The sequence below is a fragment of the Parambassis ranga genome, chromosome 12, assembly GCF_900634625.1.
Source record: "Parambassis ranga chromosome 12, fParRan2.1, whole genome shotgun sequence".
NCBI lineage: Eukaryota > Metazoa > Chordata > Actinopteri > Ambassidae > Parambassis > Parambassis ranga.
In genome coordinates, this window is record NC_041032.1 from 3,634,765 (window position 1) to 3,656,211 (window position 21,447).

The window sequence follows — 21,447 nt, forward strand, 5'->3', positions numbered from 1 at the left end:
TGAGTTGTCACGTTCAGGCGTGCATGTGTAGCCTTTTTATTTCATGGGCACTTGAGGGTGTGGAGACATCTATCTGAGTCATTTCACTCGGGCTGGAAAAAAAACATGACACAAAATCCTTCCATTTATGCAGACGGAGATGAGAGCGCCGGTGTGTGTATGTGCAACATGCATTTCAGCGTGTTGAAAAGCCTGCAAACTTTCCGCACAGCGGTTTCTGGCACATTTCGAAGCACCACAAAAGCCATGACGAAGACTTATAAATCTGTAGTACTGTGTGTTTATCAGCCTGTGTATTCACAAAGATGAAAAGCTGTCAGTCAAGATAGTTTCAAATCCTGTTTTTCAAGCTTCGAATGTATGTGTATGAGAGGGGGACAGAACTTTAGTGAAATAAGCCCCTCATATGAACGGGTTAGTTTTAAAGTTTGTTTCTTAGAATGCATTAAAGCTCAGCCAGTCACTGTAGGTGTGTGTGTGTGATACAGTATAAGGAAATCATCTTTACTCTAATTATATTGACAAATCCTTATTAACTAGCCTTCTATTAGTCTTTAAATTATAATTACATTATTAAACGTATCATTTTTTTGCTTCCTGCATGGTGCAGATAGATGCAGGAGGGGTCAAATATGTTGCCACTATTTGTTTGTGCAGTCTATCAATATAATCCATATCACGTGATTCATCTCTCCTCTTCATCTTTCTCTGCAGATTCCCCATGGACCAAGGAGCATCGGCAGCAGGGAAGGTAAGATTTACAAGTTCCTCTTTGCACGTGCATGCGCTCAACACAGGGATCTATATGTGCTGGTGGAGTGTCCCCCGGATGCTCAATTTGCCGTCAGTGGTGCAGAAATCTGTAGCTGGAGTACAGTAGGGAAGAGAGATAATTTTGATGTTTTTGAATTTTGATGATCACGCCTTGTATCTGTCAGATATATGAAAGCCTTGGGATTACGTACACAACCGGTCAGAACCGATCAAACACCCAGATTTTTCTTATTGAAAATTATATAGTTTGTCTTATTGTACTCGGCATAAAACAACTGTGCTGGCCACTCAGTGTTTTCAGGCTCACCATCTTCTTATTTTTTAAGGTAGTTCTGTCATAGCTTGGACCTATGTTTAAGGTCATTATCTTGCTGTACAATAAACCCCCTGACCAACTAAATGCATACCAGAGGGCACCGCATGGTGCTGTAGACTGCTGTGGTAGACGTTCTGGCTCAGGGTGCCTCTCACTCTTCGACCATCACTCTTCCTCCTCCATGTTTGACAGTTGAGGTCACAAACTGACGAACCTCATTTCGCCTAAAAAACAGAAAGAAAAACAAGGGCCACATAGACCAAAGATTTCAAATTTTGATCAGTCCATAAAACCTTCTTCCAGTTTTCAATAGTCCATTGGTGTTGTTTCATGGCCTGGGCAGGCCTCTTTTTTTCTAATTCTGACATTTTAGCTAAGGCTTTCTTGTTGCAAGTCAAACTGTCAAACCAAAGTCTTCTCTTCACAGTTGAAGCTGAGACCAGCTTACTACAACCATTATTAAACTGTGCTTTAAGCTGTTGCCCTGCAAACTTTTGACTCTCAGAAACTTGTCCTCTGATTTTGTTGTGTCTTTGGGTTCTGCCAGACCTCTTCCTGTCAGTTTCCCTCAGTTTCTTAGTGCCTTTAGAAGGTAATTACTTTCTGCAGTACAATACTGCAGGAACTGCAACTTTGAAGGCTTGATCAACCTCCATTGCTGCAGAACAGCTTCCAGTTGTTAACCTATTAATTGTTCACTTAAAAGGGCCTTTTTATATTATTCTGAAATGTAGCCTACATTACATTTCTCAGTTTTGGGTAACCTCACCTTTACTGAAGTGTAACTGGAACTGAGTGTGGCCATTCATTGGTACATGAAGGTCACATTATTATGACAAATTAAAGTTAAATATAATTTAGATGAGTGAGTTATAGAAATCACAGTTAGCATAAAGACCCAGCAGTCAATAAAGGTGTGTGTTGTGAAGTTGGACATTTTAACATGAAGATCTATGGGAATTAATTTGCTTTTGGAGGCAGCCCCCAGAGGTCGTGGGAGGAACTGCAGTTTTTGACACTTGAGCTTAATTTTTCCGCCTCGGGGGTTTGCCCTTGGCTCTTAGAATTTTATATAGTGTAAAGTTATAATGTAAATGTATTGACAGTTCATTTATGAGTGAAAAGAAATTGCTACATTTAGTCATTTATTGCAAAACTAATCACTATTATCACTATATAGTTCTACCAAAGTACTCCAACAGGCCTCACTGCTGACTTTGACTGTGACTTTGCAGAATACCCAATCTATCCTGTCTAAATTTTAAGTCCGTCCTCGTTGAAGTGATGCTGGATGGCTGTCCATAACGTTAAAAGGACTTCATTTTAAAAGCCAACCCGCACATAAAAAGCCTCATCAGGTGTCAGACATTACTCTGACAATTCATTGAGAAATCTGTAAGAGCTCTGGATCTTCCTGACAGGACTCTCAGATACGTCCAGGCCAGCAGTAAAAAGGAACACTACCGCAGTCATTTGCATGTATTTGGCTGGAAGCTGCAATGTGCAGATTTAGGCTAATAAGACCACTTGGGATTTTACACAATGGATTGTATTAATTGGATGTCATGTTTAAGCTTTTTTATATTCTCAGTGTGGTGTTAAACATTTAACAATTAAAAACAAAAACACAAATTGGAACCAGATACTGTGTTTTTTTTACCAATGTAGCTGTCCAGTCACCACAAATCTACACCTACTGTCTTTCCTGTTGACTTTGAGTTTGACTTTGCAAAGCAAGAGAGAGTGCACTGGAATGTGTAAGAGGGAAAGTTGGAAGAGATAGCAGCTGACGGCAGGGAAAGAGGGAGGAGAGGAAGGTGAGAGGAAGAGCTCGCTTTTCATTAACGGAGCTCTGATGGACAGTCTTTTCCTGACAGAGCAAGGAGGGCATGCAGCAACACAGCAAGAGAGCGAAGACAAAGTAATGGAGGCAGGAATTGTTTGGAAAGGAGGAGGAACACATTTCTTCCAGGCTTGAGCCCAAAGAGGGTTTAAAAGTAATTTATAGACTTTGTTTTGACCTGTTAGCTACACTACACACACCAGCAGCGTGCCCCAGCAGTGGCTGCGATTATTTAGTTTGGTCAAAGGTTTCTTGCTCTGATAGAAAAGCTAAAATTGATTGTGCAAGATCAGGGGCACGGTTTTCTGATCAGAAACAGTGAGGTCTGAGGGGTTTTTACTACAATATTCCTGCCATCTTTCCACTGTATTTGAATAAGTGCTGCAAGCATTAGCATCATCTGCATGGTAATCTACAGTTACATTTAAGCAGGAAAGTTGGAAGAGAGTTTAAAGGAAACAAAAAGTAATTTGTGCTTTTCACAGATGAATTTAATTATCACAGAGGTAATTCATCTTTGACATATCACTTCACCCCATTTCTGGGCCTCGAAACGAATGTGAGGCTAATTGGATAACTGAAAACTGCCAGCCAGAGACGTATAATCCTTTGGATTATATAGGGAGACACCTGCAGAAGAGCAATTAGCGCAGAAGTACCACATGCACATGAATAAATGGCACAGTTATATTTATCATCTGATCACAGGACCAATATAGCTGCAAAAGTCCATGTAAGGAGGTTGGACAGATGATGCTTATCATGCAGACATTCACCCAGGAGTCTGGAGTTCAAGGTTTACAACCCTCACAGCGCGCTCCATGCATGCATCATATCTGTGTTTGATGCAAGGATGGTACGATGATTCCGGTCGCTCAGCATTGACTTTCAATGTTAGGCGTTAGTCATTTGATCTTTACTGTCATCTCTATTATACAACATTATGGGACATAACTGGACCACAAAGAAAGAACTCTCCGCCCAGATAATAATGTTATTATTTTTACCTAGGCTAATTCTCTGACACTCAGACCTGGTATTTACCTGGTAAAGAAAGTTTTGAGTAATTTGCAGCATTCGAAGGTTTGTTTTTCTGTGGAGGACATCATTATTATCAGCTAACCGATGCTTCATTAGTGACACAAAACAGCACCAACCAATAATGTGTGTATCCTGTGTACTTGCCACACTACAGACTCCCATGTGTGAAAAGCTTTCTGCAGCCTCCATCTACAGAATTTACAACCGCTTTCATTTTCTCTAAGAATTTACAGGACACTTGCCATCCTGTCCAGTCTCTCCTCCAGTGTGTGTTGACAAATAACACCTCTGGGTCTAAAACAAAAAAAAGAAGAGTTTGGACAAGACTTACAGCGCTAAGGACTAGAAGACATAAGAGTTTACACGATTTTTAATGTTTCATAAAACCACGCTTCAAAGAATGTTATGCATAGGACATTTTCTATTTCTCTTACAGTTTATTTGGTATGTCAGATATATTTGTCTGTGAAATTGAGCTGACATGACAAAAGCCCCAGGTTAATTCAGGGCCTTTGATGTTGCAGTTAAATGACTTGTGTCTTTACAAACTGACCTAGAAGAACACATCTCCCTGCCTAACCAGAAGAGCGAAGAATATATTTAAAGGCTGTTTCTGAGCTGATGTGTATCATCCCTCATCCATTATTATAAGGAAAGCTCTGTGCTTTTCCCTTGTTGCTGTGAAAGAAGCATCTGATTTTACCCACATAATTGTTTTCACTTCGCTATGTGGCCCTTGTTTTTATTTTTTATTTATTTCTGTTTTATTTCTGTTTTTTTTTATCTGCAGCAGAGCAGGGAAATAGACACAGATAGTGTTTTTATTACCTTTATTACAACTTCTGTAAACAATACATGCTTTGTGCCAGCAAACAGACACTGCTCTGGCTATACACAACTTATTCATACTCTAACCACTAGCTGCTCTTTGAAATACTGGTATGTTTTTTTCTGCCATACCGTATATAAGCTGACATCTCCCTAGCCACCTCCTAACATTAGCATGCTATCATACTACAAAGGCTACAGCCTGGTTCTAAATTGATGTTACACAGTGTTAAACCTGCGCATTTACCTGCTGTTGCTATATTTTGCCACAAGGACGAAGTGTCGAAATGCAGCAATAAGCCATAACATTATTACAAACATGGCTGACATTGATACAAAGGTGTCAGTATATCACTGTTTTTGTTGCCTGTTTTATTTTAGCACTTTGAGCTACAGTACCACCTCTGTTGCCACAGGCTAGCCTGGAAAGCCTTGGCCACCCAAAGAAGTGATCTAAAGATAGATCACCTTCGTTGGCGGCCAAGGCTTTCCATTCTTGGACCACTTTTAATTTGTGGATGGATGGTTCTGACCACAGCTAACTGGGAACATGCCACAAAGAACTGCAGTTATCACAATATGCTCCCTATCAAAGTTGTGCATATAACTTTGAGGACAAATGTTAACTTCTTGCCTGATATATCCCACCCACTGATAGTTGCCATGGTAACCAGGTATTCAGCGTTATTAACTTCACCTGTCACTGATCATCATGTTATAGCTAATAGTTGTATGTGTAACAGCCAGCACTGTAGACTGCCGCAACACATACAGTGTGAAACAGTGTTGTAGTGGGGTTTTTTGTGGTGACTTTCTTGGCTTACGTTTTTTTAGAGTAAGGTCCCCTGGGTAAAGTGCCTCTATACTAGTGTGAGCTTGTCCATATAGTATTAATACAGAGCAGTGAGAGCAATAGCTGTAAACCAGCAGTTTATACCCTCTTTCCTGCACTTTACATGCACTCAAGCTTATATATATATATAAGTTGATCCTTATACTGTTATTAAAGTATCAACAGTGTGATATTTTCATGCTGTTTCAGCCATGCTGTGCACATTGTCCTATAGACTGACCTTGATGAAATATATGTTGTTGGATGGGAGTGGTACATTTTGATCTTCTAGATCAGGGGTTCTCAACCTTTTGCAAGCTGCCCCCCCCCCCCAATAGCTGGTTCAATGCAGCTCGGAATGTCTAGATTTGCTGTGCTGTTGCTCTGTCAGGCTCTTAATTTGGTTTCTGCTCTTCTTACTCTGAGAAGCATAAATAGGTAGTTTATTGCAAATGAGAAATTGTTATCTGTTGGGTTTTCACACATATGGGTGCTTGTTAGTTGATGAAATGTGTTTTGGTGTGGGTAATGATGTGCTAAATTAAAGGGTTTCCATCTTTCTTGCAGCATTGATCTTGAGGTAAGAGCAATGTGAAGACTGCGACTTGTAGCATGCATTCTTATTGGTGAAAAGTGACAGTTTGTAAATTGTTTAGCTAGCAAAATTGTCTGGTACATATGAAAAAACTTTGTTTTGATTGGTTAGATTGTGACACTCAGTAACTAACAGATATTCATGAGGCATTGCCCTCCACATAAACATTTCCCAGTTTGGTGTGAGTTTAGTCCCATAGGGCACAATGTAACCTTCTGGGATTGCAGCCATTTATTTTAAAGTTTCTCATTTGACTTTTTTTTTAATATCTCTCTTACACGTGTAGAGACTTCAGCAATTAAAACAAAACATCACTTATTCTGATCATCCTTTTATGGGTTTGTTAATCCATTAATGAAACATGGCATTATTTTTAGACATGTTGATGTTGGTGTTTTTAGTCATAAAGGAGGACATGATGACCTGATGAAGCCAATGATTGTTTGTATTATTGATTGATTCGCTGTGATCAACCAATTTATATTTTATGGGCAAACCAGTGGGAAATATCCTGAAAATGTTCCTGTTCCCACACTATTAGTTCCAAACTTGCATTAATTGATCAATTGTTGGCAGCTTTAGAGCATATAATGACGATTTAGATCCTGACTTTGCATCTTTGTTGTCTTCTTTGTTGTCTTCTTCTTTCAACATGGTGAGCTTAAAGTAATCTTTCCAGTCTGTTGTGGAAGAACTTGCCTGTCCTGACATCACATTCTTCGGTCTTCACAAATGCTTTTTGGACTGGAAAGGGAACCAGAAAAAATTGAGGCGAGCAAATATTTATGGTGGCTGGGTGCTTATATAGTGTATTTAGGTATGTTTAGAGCGCTTAGATGCAAGTAAAGTCGAGAAACCAGTGTTTAGTTGCTATGCACCTTTCTGCAGTCATGTATGAAATTATTTGCAGATAGTACATTATTACATCGCAACAAGTGTTCATATAAATCTACACCTAACAAGTTAGTGTTTTCATGCCTAGGCCTAACCAGATGGCAACTCTAAAAATGGTCCAAGACAGGTTTAAAGTTTGCTGGGTAAAAGTCTGGATTTGGGTTATTCTCTCCTTTTTCTTCAGGCTTTGTCGATCTCTTCACCAATATGCTCAAACAACGACGCATTTTAGGCTGTCAGTTGTGTTATTTTAATATTATTGCAATATCTTTTGGTCTGCAACCCCTCTCGAAGCTCCCAGGAAGATTGTAAGAACACCAAGTGCTCTCTGTTTAGGGACCGAATAAATGTTGGAAATAAAACTATTATTTCCTTGCAGAGTTTATAAGCTTAAAATAAGCCAAAACAGCTCAAGTACATGCCAGCAGAGTAGCTGCTCTGTATCAAATACTGTATGTATGATAGAGTGTCTAAGAGAGACACACAAAGAGAAGGAAGGGGTGTGGTGCAATAAGAAGGTAAGATATATAGCAGCAGGGCTTTAGGGCTCAGCAGAAGGGAGGAAGGTGATAATTCACAGCTCTGCGGTTCCTCTGTGTGAGCTGGGCCGCCTCTGTTAGAGTCAAAACACCCACTGCTAACCTCACACTGTGTCAACACATCCTGGGCATAAATATTAAATCTCCACTTCAATGATCTGCTGGTGACTGTGCTGCTTAAACAAGCAAGAGTGGTTTGTGTTCATCTTAATAATTTCCCTGCATCCTGCTGGTTGCCTGCAGAGTCCGTTTATCCCAGCAGTCACGTCATCTGTCCTTCCATACACAGCAACCCCTCCCTGCGTCCCTGCCTGCACTCACTCCCTTCCATCCTGTAATTGCAGCCCAAAGGCCAAACCAGACCGATAAGCTAATTAATTAAGGATAGGTCACACAGCAATTCTCAATCATTAATTCTACCCTGACCCCATTTGGGTCTTGATCTAGAGCAAATGAATGTTGTTTGAGAGACAACAAAATGTATTACAGGGTAAATATTGCATTAGGTGTGTTGAACACAATGTCCTTGACGATAACTTAAATTTAAGGATACATATAGGCTGAGAGGTCTGCTGAGCAATGGAAACAATTGAAAATAAGCGAAAACATACATGGCCGCTTAATAACTTGATTATTTTTTTTTATCCAGAAAACACTCAAAACCAAACTTCTTCCATGACTATGAAAGGTAAAAAATGACCATTTTCATCCTCCATACACATCAACTTAAATTTAAAAACTTGTCTGTTGGAGAACAACAAATGTATTTGTCAATCCTTTGTTGTTTTTACCGCTGCAGGGTACTTTTGCCCCCCCCCCCCTCAAATAATATCCACCTGCTACCATGCAGAATTTGTGATTGATTCTCAATGGACAGCTGTGACCAGCAAGGGGAGGATCACATGCCTGACCGATGCAGCCGAAGGCAACCATAGGCTTATGGACTAGCAGCCAGAAAAAATGACAGAAAATACATTGATCCAAAGAGTTTTGACAAGAAGCTGTTTTTTCGGGAGGCTGTTGTTGGGACAGTGAAAGAAGGTTTATTTATTATTTATATATTGTAAACCATGATCTTTTTCTAAGCTGCAAACAATAGAAAAGCCAGAGACAATACCATAGATGAAAGTGTGTCCTGATCCTCTAACATCTCTCCAACCTTCCAATCTGGACTTTTGTCTCCGGAACTGCTGCCTTTAACACTGTGCTTCATTGTAGCCATTACACAATTTGACTTTTTTGGAATTGGCTTAATGATTTCCCACTACAGCATAGTTATAGCATCAGTTTATGGGGCACTACCTCATGCTGACTTATCACAGCACCCCACTCAGAAGGATTTTACAATAAAATCAATGATTGTGTGCAGATTTTTCAATGTGTAAGTAGTGCCCAAAAAAATGCAATCCCATTGTAATTGGATTTAGGCATAAAATTCCATGGTTAGGGCTGCGAAAAAGCATCACCATGTAGGTCTTTCTTTCAGTTACCATCCTCCATCCATTTGACAACATGATTTGCTGACTGAATAGGAATTACTGTGGTTGGCTTATCTCATCTACCACCTGCCGTTACGGGATTTCCATTGAAGTCTTACTGTTCTGGTGACTAAATGTGATGGCATCCATATGTAGCATGGATGGTAACTATGTTATTTTAGTTGTCTTATACCTCAGACAATGCTAATGAATAGCATGACTGCTGTTTGAATAGCATTGCTCTAATTATGGCAACACAGCAGCCATGTCTGATGGCCGGGTTGCGTAACTGGTGTAAAAACTGACATGCAGACACACCTACAGCTTACAGTCTGTTTTTTTTTAATAGAAATAATATCAACATTTTTGCCCCTGCCAGTCGTAAGTAGCGACTGTGCTTGACTGAGCACAGTGCTTTGGAAAGCAGCAGATCCTGCCTGTCAGCTGGTCTCTCTTCTGCACTGATGCACACTGATACGTTCAAGACAACTGCAGCGACAATCTAAAGATTACTTCTGAAATATGTCTGCGCACGGCTCATTATAGACTCCGCCAAAGAGCAGAAAACTGTTGAGAGAGAGCTTAGGAGCAATTTAAATACTCTGACAGTGACTGTGATGAAGATTTATAGAGCTTGTAAAAGTCTCTCAAGAGATGTGGGTTCACTTGGTCGCCATCTATATCCAAGCCTGTAAGTCCAAAGTTATGAACGTTATCATTTTAAACAATGACCTACAATAGTCCTGGCATGTTTACCACCTGTAAAAAGCCTCATTATATATCCCTAACCCAGCTTTAAGTTATGCGAGTGGTACAGCTCGAACAATGGTTCTGCCAGTTTGATGCCGATTGGCCAGACTAAAGCACCTCAGTAACTCTTTGATGTATTGGTATAAAATGTTGTACAGACATTCATAATCCTCGCACAGTGAATCCTTAGTATGGGCATGTGCTTCACAATATAGCACCAACATGAGGCTTGAATTAATGGATGTTATGATACTGATAATTATCTAGCATTTACAACTACAATATACAAAACATGCCTTGACACAGTACCTTCTGCTCAGCTGTGAGGTCTCCAGTGCTGACCGCAGTCAGACACACGATCTGCAAAAAAATATAAAAATGATAAATACATACATATAGCTAAGCTCTACTTTTTCTTATTCTGTTTAATTATTGCAAGCGTAGTGAGGATCGCTCTTGTAAACACAGCAAAAACAAAACAGAGTTGTAACCCTTGAAATATTGGTTCACATAAACAAAAACATTTGCTTCTCTGCCTGCACATAAAATGAACAGAGCTGCCCGGCTAAACATACCCACTTAACAGACATCAGAAGTCCATCTGTCTGTTGCTCACACTGGTATTGATCGTATTACGGAGACACAGGGCAGGTAGCAACACGTTAAAAATGTAGCAGCAGCTGGGAGAAGATACAAGGTTTCCAAGTGTGCAGTTAGTTCCTTGGTCTGTATGGAACAAACAAAGCTAGTCATAGTAAGCTATCAATTCTGTGACTTGGTCATTAATTGCTTAGCTTTTGGGGCATTTCTGTCAAAATTTGATTAATACATTTGGCATCATGAAAATAAGTCTCACGAAATAAATAAATCCATAGATGTTTGTTTTTTTATTTATATATTTTTGCCATTTTTTTATTTTTGTCGGGTTTATTTATTACCCATTATTTGTTATTTGTTTATTTGTGTGTGTGTCATGATTTGTGTGCCAAATGTTTTCTATTGGTGAAAGGTCTGGAATGCAGGCAGCCAGTTCGACACCTTGACTCTTCTCCTACAAAGCCATGCTGTTGTGATGGATGTACAAGGCCTTTCCTGAAAGAGACATTTGTCTGGATGGGAGCATGTGTTGCTCTAAAACCTCTCTGTACTGTTCAGTATTGATGGTGTCTTTACAGATGTGTCAGCTGCCCACACCAAATGCACTAATGCCACCCCATAACCCACCTCATGTCAGAGATGCAGGCCTTCAAACTGTCCGTTGATAACAAGCTGGATGTTCCCTCTCCTCTGTAGCAGCAGGATACGGTGTCCATGGTTTCCAAAAAGAATTTTACATTTTCCATTGTTCCTCAGAATATTTTAGACAAGGTCTGAGCCAGAGACAGCAGCACTGTTCACATATGGCTTCTACTTTTCATTATACAGATTTTACTTGCATTTGTGGACTGCACGATGAACTGTGTTCACAGAATCATGCAAGATCATGCACCTCTAGGTTTGACCTTTGGCCTTCAGAATCTTTTGATGATATTATGTACTGTAGATGGTGGGATGTTTGAAGTTTTGTAATTTTATAATGAGGAACATTTTTTTGCGTAAACTGTTAAACCGTTTGCCACACATTAGTGAACCTCTGCTTATCTTTACATCCGTCTGCCTCTCAGAAATGTTCTTAGTCATGTTACTCAACTGTTGCCAGTTAACCTAATTATTTGTCAAATGCTCCTCCATTTTTTTTCTTTTGGATTTGCACTAATTACTTTCCAGCCTTTTGTTGCTGTTCTAACTTTTTTGAGATGTGCTGCCATCCAATTCAAAATGAGCTCATATTTTCCATGAAATGGTCAAAAGTCTGTTTCAACATCTGATATGTTCTTTATGTTCTGTTGGGAATACAATATGGGTTTATGAGATTTACCAATTATTACATTCCCTTTTTACTTATGTTCTACACAGCGTCCCAAACTTTGTGCCTAGTTTTTATCAGCTATAACTTGTGTGTCTGTGCAACAAAAAAAAATCCTATTAAGAATCAGTAATTACATTCTTAAACACAAGCCTAAATAGCAAGCAGACGTGTAACCAAAAAGGGTCCAGTTGGTCTCTTCTGGCTGTCTTGGACATGTGAACGAAGCTGTGTGGAGCATCAGCTTAAGACGGGGACGGGGCTCTGCATAGATACAGGGAGCTGCTTTAGTCAAAGTCAAAGTCAGCTTTATTGTCAAAACTGCGATATGTGCTGGACATACAGAGAATCAAAATTGTGTTACTCTCAACTCCACAACATAAAACAGATAACTAAAAACTTAAGAATAAACAAGTGTTCATTGGATTAATATTATCTATGCTATATCACCATCTCCCTTAGCTGACACACATGTATTGTAAGTGTCATAAATAGCACATTATTCTCTTCATAGACTCTAAAGGTGATAAGATGATCAAGATACTGTATCGCTTTTAGGAAGACATTTTTTGAACACCAAATCTTGTCTTAGAAAATATTTTTTTATAGAGAAATCATCATCATATAGCATAATTCTCATATTCTGTGATGGACTGGTGACCTGTCCAGGGTGTACCCCGCCTCTCACCCATAGACAGTTTAGTCATATTGGATTTATGGTATTCTAGATGTATTTTGGAACCACGTTCCATTAATCAGTCAGTCATTTCTGGTCTGGTAACAGATATTGATTTGAGCGCATAATATTTTATTTTCTGGTGCATTAAACAATTTAGCTGACCTGGCAGCTTTCTAACACAAACACACACACACACACTCACAGAATTACACCACACTGGGTTGATAGAAAGCCTTGCAGTGCGACCACTACCTATCCCACTAATGAAGCTGATTAGCAGCTCTAAATTGAGATAAGAGCATATTGATTTTTACTTCCTGGTGTGTGTGCAGAAAGAAGCTAGTCATTGAGTTGTTGACATGGTCCGACTCAAGCAGTTGAAGGTCTTTTATAGGTGCTGTTAACAGTCATGGAGCGGTAATGTGATTAAAATCATACACAGTCACCCTGGGAAGCCTCACTGTAGAACAGTGCCGGTGGTTGTGCAGTAGTAAGTCGTTATAGGTACCTGCTTTTTCAAAAACCCTTTTAGAGTTAACAACCTGTCAGGTAAAGAGCCAGCGATGGAGTGGAATGGCAGAGGTATCTGTAAGGCCTCCCTATTTAATACCAACATCTGCCCTGCATGCGAGGTCAGACCCAGTTGTAGATTCTTACGGCGTTGGCATGGCAATCTCTCCCCTTATTTCTTTCCAGTCATTTTCGAGGAAAGAGTCTAAGCTCCCCATGAAAAAATAATGGCAAAACACAGGCAGAGAGGAGAGATATCATAGAAATCTTAACTTCACAATTGTGGATCAAGATGTCTGACTTTTTTTTTTTAGTTTTAATAAAAAAAGACACACAAACTAGAGGTGCATAATAAAGTTGCCTGAACATTATATACAGTTATAACAGTATACACTATAACAGTTCTATGTATTTGAGTTAGTCTGACTGCGAAATAAATGTCAGTATATCTGTAGATTGTTATGCTATATCCGTTGATTAATGTCAGTATAATAACACATAGTTGTGTAGTGCAGCTGAGGGACAGACAGCTGAGGTGACTGCTGAAATCATCAGCCCTCCACCACTGACTGACAGTTGGTACGAGGTGTTGATGTGCTTGATGTGGTGTGTTTATGTGATGCTGTGCATGATGGGATTTTTATTGTTCCAGTCAAGTCTTTTTTAGGAACAGTTTTACAAATAGAACAGACATACCAGGCATATCAATCTAGATGTACAGAGATGTTACAACAGTATGTCAGGAACCCAGGGCCCAAGATTGCCCACGCTTCTTGGCCCTGATTATGCCCCCCACCCCACAGGCCTGACCAGACAAACAGACACAACAAATAGCCATCACACAGCACCCACCCATACACACATAGCCAAAAAAAACCCAAAAATATCAAAATGAGGGTCAATACACAAGTAGGCAGGTAATCCGTTCCAGTCAAGTCTTACGGTTTGTTCAGGCCATGTTCTTTTTAGAGAGAAGAGGCTCTCTGCTGCCAACCCTTCCAAACAAACCATACTTGTTTAATTTTCACTTGTTAATAATTTTTCTGTATCTAAAATGATGGACTTTAGGACCTAGAAACTGCCAGGAGCTCGCACTTACTGAGTAATGATTGACTGATCAATTAATCATGTGATTGGCAGCACCTGGCTGCTACTTACCTTCGTAAGTCCTAATGAAGCAGAATGGTGGACTTGAGTTTGGGCACATGGCTTCTCCTGTTTAGCTTCATTTTTGTTGAATACATTTGCAGATTGTTGTGTAGGGGGCTTTGTAACTGCAAAGCAGTCAGGGTTTATTGTCATTATGCCATGCCTGATATGATATAATTGCCAGTTACTAGTCCACAATAAGCCAATCAGAATCAGTCATTCAGTTTTATACTTAAAATAACCCACATTACATGTGTATACACAACAGGTGTGGAGCATTAACTACAAAACATAATGAGAACTGGGTTATGTCTTTATAAGATAAGATATACCTATATGTCTGTATCTTAAATATGGAAAAACCTTGTAATAGATCATCTCCATTTCTAGGAGGCAGGATGAACTTTCTGAACATTTTACATTGTTATTTTCAATTGCCGCAGACTGTTTTTAGATCCACATTGCGTCCGCTCTTAAGTGTCATTTGTGGATTTTTTTTCTAACCTCCTCGAACCCAGCATCAGTTAGTCATCTCTGTTTTTGCTTGTTGAGATTTCCTGCCACTATGCTGCCTTATTATACCATGCAGGAAGTCTTTGCATAAGTCATTATCAGCCATTCTGAGCTTTGTTAGTTATAGATAAGTAAAGGTGCAGTGGACGTGTGATATGATGCACAGATCAGTGTGTCCCCGATGCCAGCAGTGTGTGGATAAAAAGAGGATTTTTTTGTGTGTGTAGAAGTTAATTTACCAAACAACATGAATTGTCCTGTGTCTGAGGCCCGTGACATTTAACCGAGCCGGTTTTTGATCCGACTTTGTCTCATTCATCGATCGGATGCCGGCTCATGGTCATCTGCTGTCTTGTTTGTCACTGCGATAAAAGGACCAATCAGCTTATCTGGCATTTAACAATCCCAGCCAATGAATGACCTCATACATGGACCGGGTCCAACAGACTGTACTGGCCGTTACCGGCTGTCCATTAACTGTCAAACGACGCGGCCTTACAGTAAGCGTGCCGTCTCTCTCCCTCTCTCTCTCTCTCTCTCTCCACGTCCTTGCTCTCCAGCAGAGCTCATTAGCAGGAGACTGCAGGTGTTCCACTCCAGTTGAGTGACGAGCGATTTCATCAGTTCCCTCAAGTGCCAATCTGCCCTCTAATACAAGAGACACACTGACTGCTCACATGCCTTGTGTGGTCTCGTCGGTTCACTCTGCGACGCCCTTGAGTTAAGTAACCGGGACACGCAGGGCTGTTGAGAAATTCTTGTGGTAAGCATCGCAGTGATTAAGATTCGGACAGGGTAGACACTACAGTTCACCTTGGGCATTATACAGTGGTTGGCTCTGCCCAGACTGGGACAACTACACAGGGTGGGCAAGAGTTGAGGATGAGGTTGAAGAAGGAGAGGAGGAGGAGGAGGAGGAGGAGGAGGAGGACATACTTGTTTCCACGCAGTCAGACCCAGAAGCTGTGACTTTGAAGTAGTGTCTTTGATTAAGGAGTTAATTAAATAGAGGCTGCATGCAGGCGGGCAGATAACTGAGAAAGCAAAAGGAACAAGCAGCGGAAAAAAAAAAAAAAAAAAATGAGCAGCAGAAATGATATTGGCAGCTCACAAGTTTCTGAAGTGCCAGAGTTGTCTGTCTGTCTGAGTAGCTGAAAAGCCAGCTGGCACAGAAAAACAAAAAAAACACAAAAGCCTACCACGCACATGTGTGAACAGCACAGCTGCTGCAAGCTGTGGTGTTAACGGCACAAAGCATTATTGGTAATGGATGACGGTAGGACAGCAGGAACAAGGAAGTAGGTTGATAATTTATACATTTGGGATAAAAAGACTGATGGTTTTGTTGGACGGATGTGGGTGTAATTTATGTTCTTCTTCACTTTCTGTCCGCCCTGATCGGTTTCCTGCCTTTGTTTCCCCTCTAACCCTCCACCAGCTCCTCTGTCACCTCTGAGTCTCTGCTGTAACCCCCCTCCCCCTTCTGCCTCCCCTCTCTCCCTATCTATCCATCACTTCTTCTCCTCCTCCTTCATCAAGCAGTTTTTACCTCATGCTGTGCTGAACAGCCACCTCTCTCCTTTCCTCTGTCTTCTCTCAATCCAGCTCATTTCCATCTTCATTTATCCTTCGCTACTGTCCCTCCTTTGGCTCTCTTCTGCACTCCTACTCCATTTTCTTTTCTTTATTAACAACCTCAATTTAGTTTCATTCCTCCTTTCATCATTTCATTTTTTCCTAAAACTACCACGACTTCTCTCCTTGACCCGCCCCTTACCTCCTTCGCTTTCTTCCTTATTCCATCATCCAAATTTTAAATCCAAATTTTTAAAAATAAAATGATCTCCATCTTTTCTTGTCTCCCTTCTCCAGCCTGGGTTCTATAAGGGCGTGGCAGGCTCTCAGGTGACCCTCTCCAGCCTGGTGAACCAGTCCCGGGCCATGCTGGAGGAGCAGGCGAGACACCTGCTGACCGAGACAGAGCGTCAGACCATGGGCTACTACGTGGAGGAGTATCGGGAAGGACACATCGGCGTGGAGCAGCTGGTCATGGCTCTGTTTGAGCTGCTGAACACGCACGCAAAGGTGAGCCGCCATGAGGTTTGTGTATGTGCCAACAGAATCTGTAAAGATCTGCTCAGCCTCTGATTGCTGTGAGGTTTATATTGAAGTTTCCTGCAGCACCTCTGAGCTTTATGCTCAGAGTCCTTTTTGCCGATGCTTACAGTTCTATGTTGTTTTTCCCTTCCTCTTCCTGCTCTTAAAAGTCTCTTGATTTTCTCACAGTCTGCAAAAGTTCGCCTTATAAAACAAACACAATAAATCACGGGTTTATTTCCAATTTCCCAAGTACACTGCTGTATTATGGCTCTTCTAGCTGCCTCGTACGGCACAATGTCTCAATACATGGGTTGTTTTTGGTTTTTACTTTAGTGTGACAAGAATTCATCTAAAATGTGTATTTTTTTTATTTTTGTAAGTACAGTTCAGGCCCGGGGGAATGATGTAATAGCAAGCACACACTTATAAAAAAACATTTCTTCCGTATATATAAATTTGTTTTTGGTTTTTTGGGATCACTGACTACTGAATACTATCAATCCATGCAGAATTTTACTGTTAAATACTATTATTTTCCTTTTTTTACTGCTTATTACTTTGAATTGAGATTGAAATGAATGAAGATCCTTCAACTGTGACCTTCAAATACTTTCACATACTTTAGCTACTGAACCCATTTAACCATCATTCTGTTCAGCTCTTTAATTTAAATCCCAGAGTTAGAAAATCATTGTTGCAACAGTTCACCTTTAGTAGTGGACTTACTCTACCGAACTGTCAGTTTTACTAGTCAGCTCGCATTCATAACTTATATTGGCTTCACTCACCTAACTTGTTGTGGTTTAGGCTAATAGAATCTCAGTCATGCCTCTCATCATCCTTGGCAACTCCACTCACTGCCCCTTTACCCATTTTTGGGTCCTGTTTCTTAAGATCACCTGTTCCCACCATCTAATACAGACACTGCTTATGTGCTATCAACAGATTTTAACCTCCCTAACACACACTTATTTCATTACTTCCAGGTCAGACACTGTGCTTCATCAATGTTTTCTGGGATACCCCTCTTTACTTCCTAAACAGCTATGGAAGGAATGTTTCACTTCAAAGCCTCACAAGGAATCTCTACTTTCTTTAATATATAGACAGTTTATCCAGCTAGAGGACTGCTCAACGGTTAAGGTCAGGAACGCTTGGGAGGAGGAACTAGGGATAAAGTTATCAGAGCAATAGATCAATGCGATAGATGCAGTGCCTCACCCACGTTCTAAAATATTGGAGACCCAAGTTAAAGTGGATGCATTTTTAGCTGTGTTTGGACTTGCAACAGGCTGCAGAGTGCATAGTCCAACACAGCCAGAGTGGCCATCCTTCACTTCCCCCCTAGCAAGGCGTCACATCCCCCTCCACTGGAAAAACTCCAAACCACCTTCTGTGTCTATGTGGCAGCAAATATTGCATTCTGAGTGTATACACATACACTTTTAGTCATTGGCAATTAACTCAAAGTTGGCACTTAATGATGCATTTAATTTGTTTTTGACTGTGCCTGCACACAAACACACCAAAGTGGTTTATTGCATTTGTAGTTAGTGAGACAAAGAAGGAAGGAGGCTGTCTGTAAACCGCTGCTTTGTCCTCACATTCTCCCAACAGGCATATAGGTATATTACTAGCAGTATTGAATACTTGGATCTGATATTACTACAAAGGACGCTAATATTTACTGCAATGAAAATGTCGTTTTGATTGTTTCAGCTGACAGCATTCACATCAGTGTTATTATAATGTTTGAATATGTACATTAAACAGCCTGTTTTGGACAGAGTTAGCTAGCAGCTAATACCTAACTAAGTCACTCATTCAAGTGATGCTAACAGTGTACCTGATGTGCCAAAAAGTGATTGTCAGCCAAAGACTGATCTTGTCTACCGTTAAAATTGTTGTTTTCCACCTGTCAAAAGTGATTAAGGCCTTAACAGAGTGCCTGAGTGGTTATGTCTGCCTCACAATTGAGGTCATTCTTGTTAACCAGATTATCATCCAACCAGCCCCTTTATACCCATAAAGCCCCCTTTAGTCAATAAACCTTAAAATTGTTGTTTTCTACCTTCCAAAAAGTGATTGTGGTCCCCACAGTGAGCCCAGGGGCTTATTTCTGCCTCGGAACTACTTGGTTTCATTCTTGAGTGGTCATTTCTGCCTGAAAACTACTTCAAGTCTGTGATATTTTACAGATTATCATCCAACCAGCCCCTTTATTCCCATGAAGCAGACACAACCACACAACGCACTCTGTGCGTGAGGGTATAAAGAGGTTGGTTGAATTATAATTTATAATTTCTTATACATGATAACCAAGAATGAATTCAAGTCATTTGGAGACAGAACTAACCTCAGGAGCACACTTTATGGGCAGTAATATTTTTTTGGCTGGATAACAATCAAATCTTTACAGGGTTTACTGGCAGTTTTATTGCATTTCTATTCATACCGTGCACAAAACTACAAGGAGAACTCGTAGACATCTAATGACATAAAGGATCATAGGTCATAGGTCGGCCTGATGAGAAGAGAGGAGGTGGGGGAATAGAGATGGTGGTGGTGTGTTCCATAAAGTTTGTTTCCCCTGAACATAACATAAACATAAGCACATGGCTACATAATATGCGTGAAGTTCATCATCATCAAATGAGACATGTTAGGCACAGCAGGTAAAGGGTTGCAGGTCAGAGCTAACAGGTCTCGTTCTTTTATTCCACTGACTGAATATTTTTCTGTTATTTATCTTATTTACACAATGCCACATCATTTCTGTCTCTACATGGTTGTGCGTTTACAACTCTCCTCTGACATGACATGACACATAACACAAAAATGTTTGCCAACTTATCTAACTTCATGGGAGACCATGATGAAGACGGAGGTTGCTGCACTTCTATGACATTTCAATCGTTCACTTGCACCGCTTGAATCTGAAAAGACAAAAGATCCACGGTGCACTACCCCCCCCCCCCCCCCATTGTCCTGGTGAGGAGAGGCATTTGTAACTGGATTAAATGAGAAGCCCAAACTATATCTTAAGCGTTGACTGAAACAGTAGACCTTAAAACCACGGTGGAGCTGAACTATGAACATTCAGAGATAAGACAAGTAACGTCTCACTTGGCATTTTCAGTGTACTGTATGTTGACTGCACATCTCAAGTTTTCTTATCCATTGTGATACCAGGCTGTCATATCGCACATTGAGTTCGTACACACATATTCTAAGCCTCGATTATAGTGAGCTCAGGGAAACCATGATAAGTAAATAAACAGCTCAGTACATAATCACAGAGACACAGTTATTCAGTCCTGTTTCTAATGTCAATCTCGATTTTTGCATCCCACCCAAGTCTGTTACATCATACCTCCGTCTCCCCTCTTGTGTCTTCCCATCTGAACCTTCCACCCCTCAGTTCTCTCTGCTGTCAGAGGTTCGAGGCCTGGTCACCCCACAGGACCTGGAACGTTTTGACGGGTTGGTGCTACGGCGTGAAATCCAGGCTCTGAAAGCGCGACAGGGCACAGCCGGTGCCACCGCCCTGCAGCCAGATTCCCTGTCCATGGTGTCGTACCCAGACACCCTGACATCATCTTCGGCCAGCTTCATGACCAACACCACCCTCAGCTCTGCACGGGTAGGCTGGGTTTTTACTTTTGTTGGTGTGTGCTGTCTTTAGAGGGATTTCCTACTTTCCTATTTGAAGGTGAAGTCTGGTTTGTGTGGATTGGTTCCTTCACTGTTTGGCTGTCTGCTCACTCGTCTCTCTCTGCTGGCTGAGAGTGAGAGAAGCAGAGTGGGCGGTGTGATATATTTCCATGGATTATGACAGATTCTTCTGTAGAAAAGATTCTGGTCTGAATCTGTTGGACTGAACAATAACACATTTTGCCGCCTGCCTGTTGAAATAGAAAAAGTCTTTCGGCTGATTTTTTTCTTCCACCTCAATAACCCCCTCGCACTTCCACCTCGCCCCTTCTCCCCCCCCCCTCCTGTAGGAGAGGCTGCTCTGGCTGATAGATATGATGGAGGTAGGAATTACTGATGAATGCTTCCTATCACAGTCCCACATATACAGAATACACACACAGAGATGTAAAGCTCCCTGAAGGTAGATGTGTACCAGACACACATGCAACACTCTCACCTTGGTTTGTGGATCTGCAGTGGATTTGTCTGCAGTTCTTTTAATGCTGTCTTTGCTTGTTTCTTGGTGTGACACTATAGTAAAACGGTGCATGTTGTTGATGAGTAGGGCTCTGCGTCTGTTCACACCTGGCAGGTGATCCATGGACTGCTTTTAGTACATCCAATCAAACCCAGCATTGAGATCCATCTCTAAATATGTCTCTAGTGGCCACTCACGGTTATATCTTACTTCCTCACTCTATAATCCACACCTACATCAAGTGGGAAGCCTCCATATGCACAAAGATATGAGCCTCTGGGTGGCTGCTCTGTAATACATGATTAAAGTGTAACATTCGGTTCGTGGCCAACTCCACCCACAGGATAAAGGGAGGAGTTGTCCATTGGTTTGCTTCTGTCCTTGTCTCGATTCTTCTCATATGAGAAATGAAGCCCATGTAGAGTTAAAGGTAGGGTAGGAGATTTTCCTTCCGATGCACTTTTTGTTAAATTAGTGTACTTCTCTTTACAATCCGATAGCAACCAATTAGTTCGGCAGTTTCGCT

General features: G+C 40.9%; 1 protein-coding gene across 2 annotated transcripts in view; it reads left to right on the top strand.

Moving 5' to 3' along the window:
* Window positions 1–21,447, top strand: part of whrna (whirlin a) — a 134,873-nt gene that overhangs the window by 100,554 nt on the left and 12,872 nt on the right. The window contains exons 5-8 of one of the 2 annotated variants that reach the window (XM_028417797.1): window positions 715–751; window positions 16,520–16,732; window positions 20,169–20,390; window positions 20,752–20,784. In XM_028417797.1, coding sequence (XP_028273598.1) covers window positions 715–751; window positions 16,520–16,732; window positions 20,169–20,390; window positions 20,752–20,784 — 505 coding nt within the window. The remainder of the gene's footprint in view (window positions 1–714; window positions 752–16,519; window positions 16,733–20,168; window positions 20,391–20,751; window positions 20,785–21,447) is intronic. The other variant, XM_028417798.1, reaches the window with a different exon arrangement.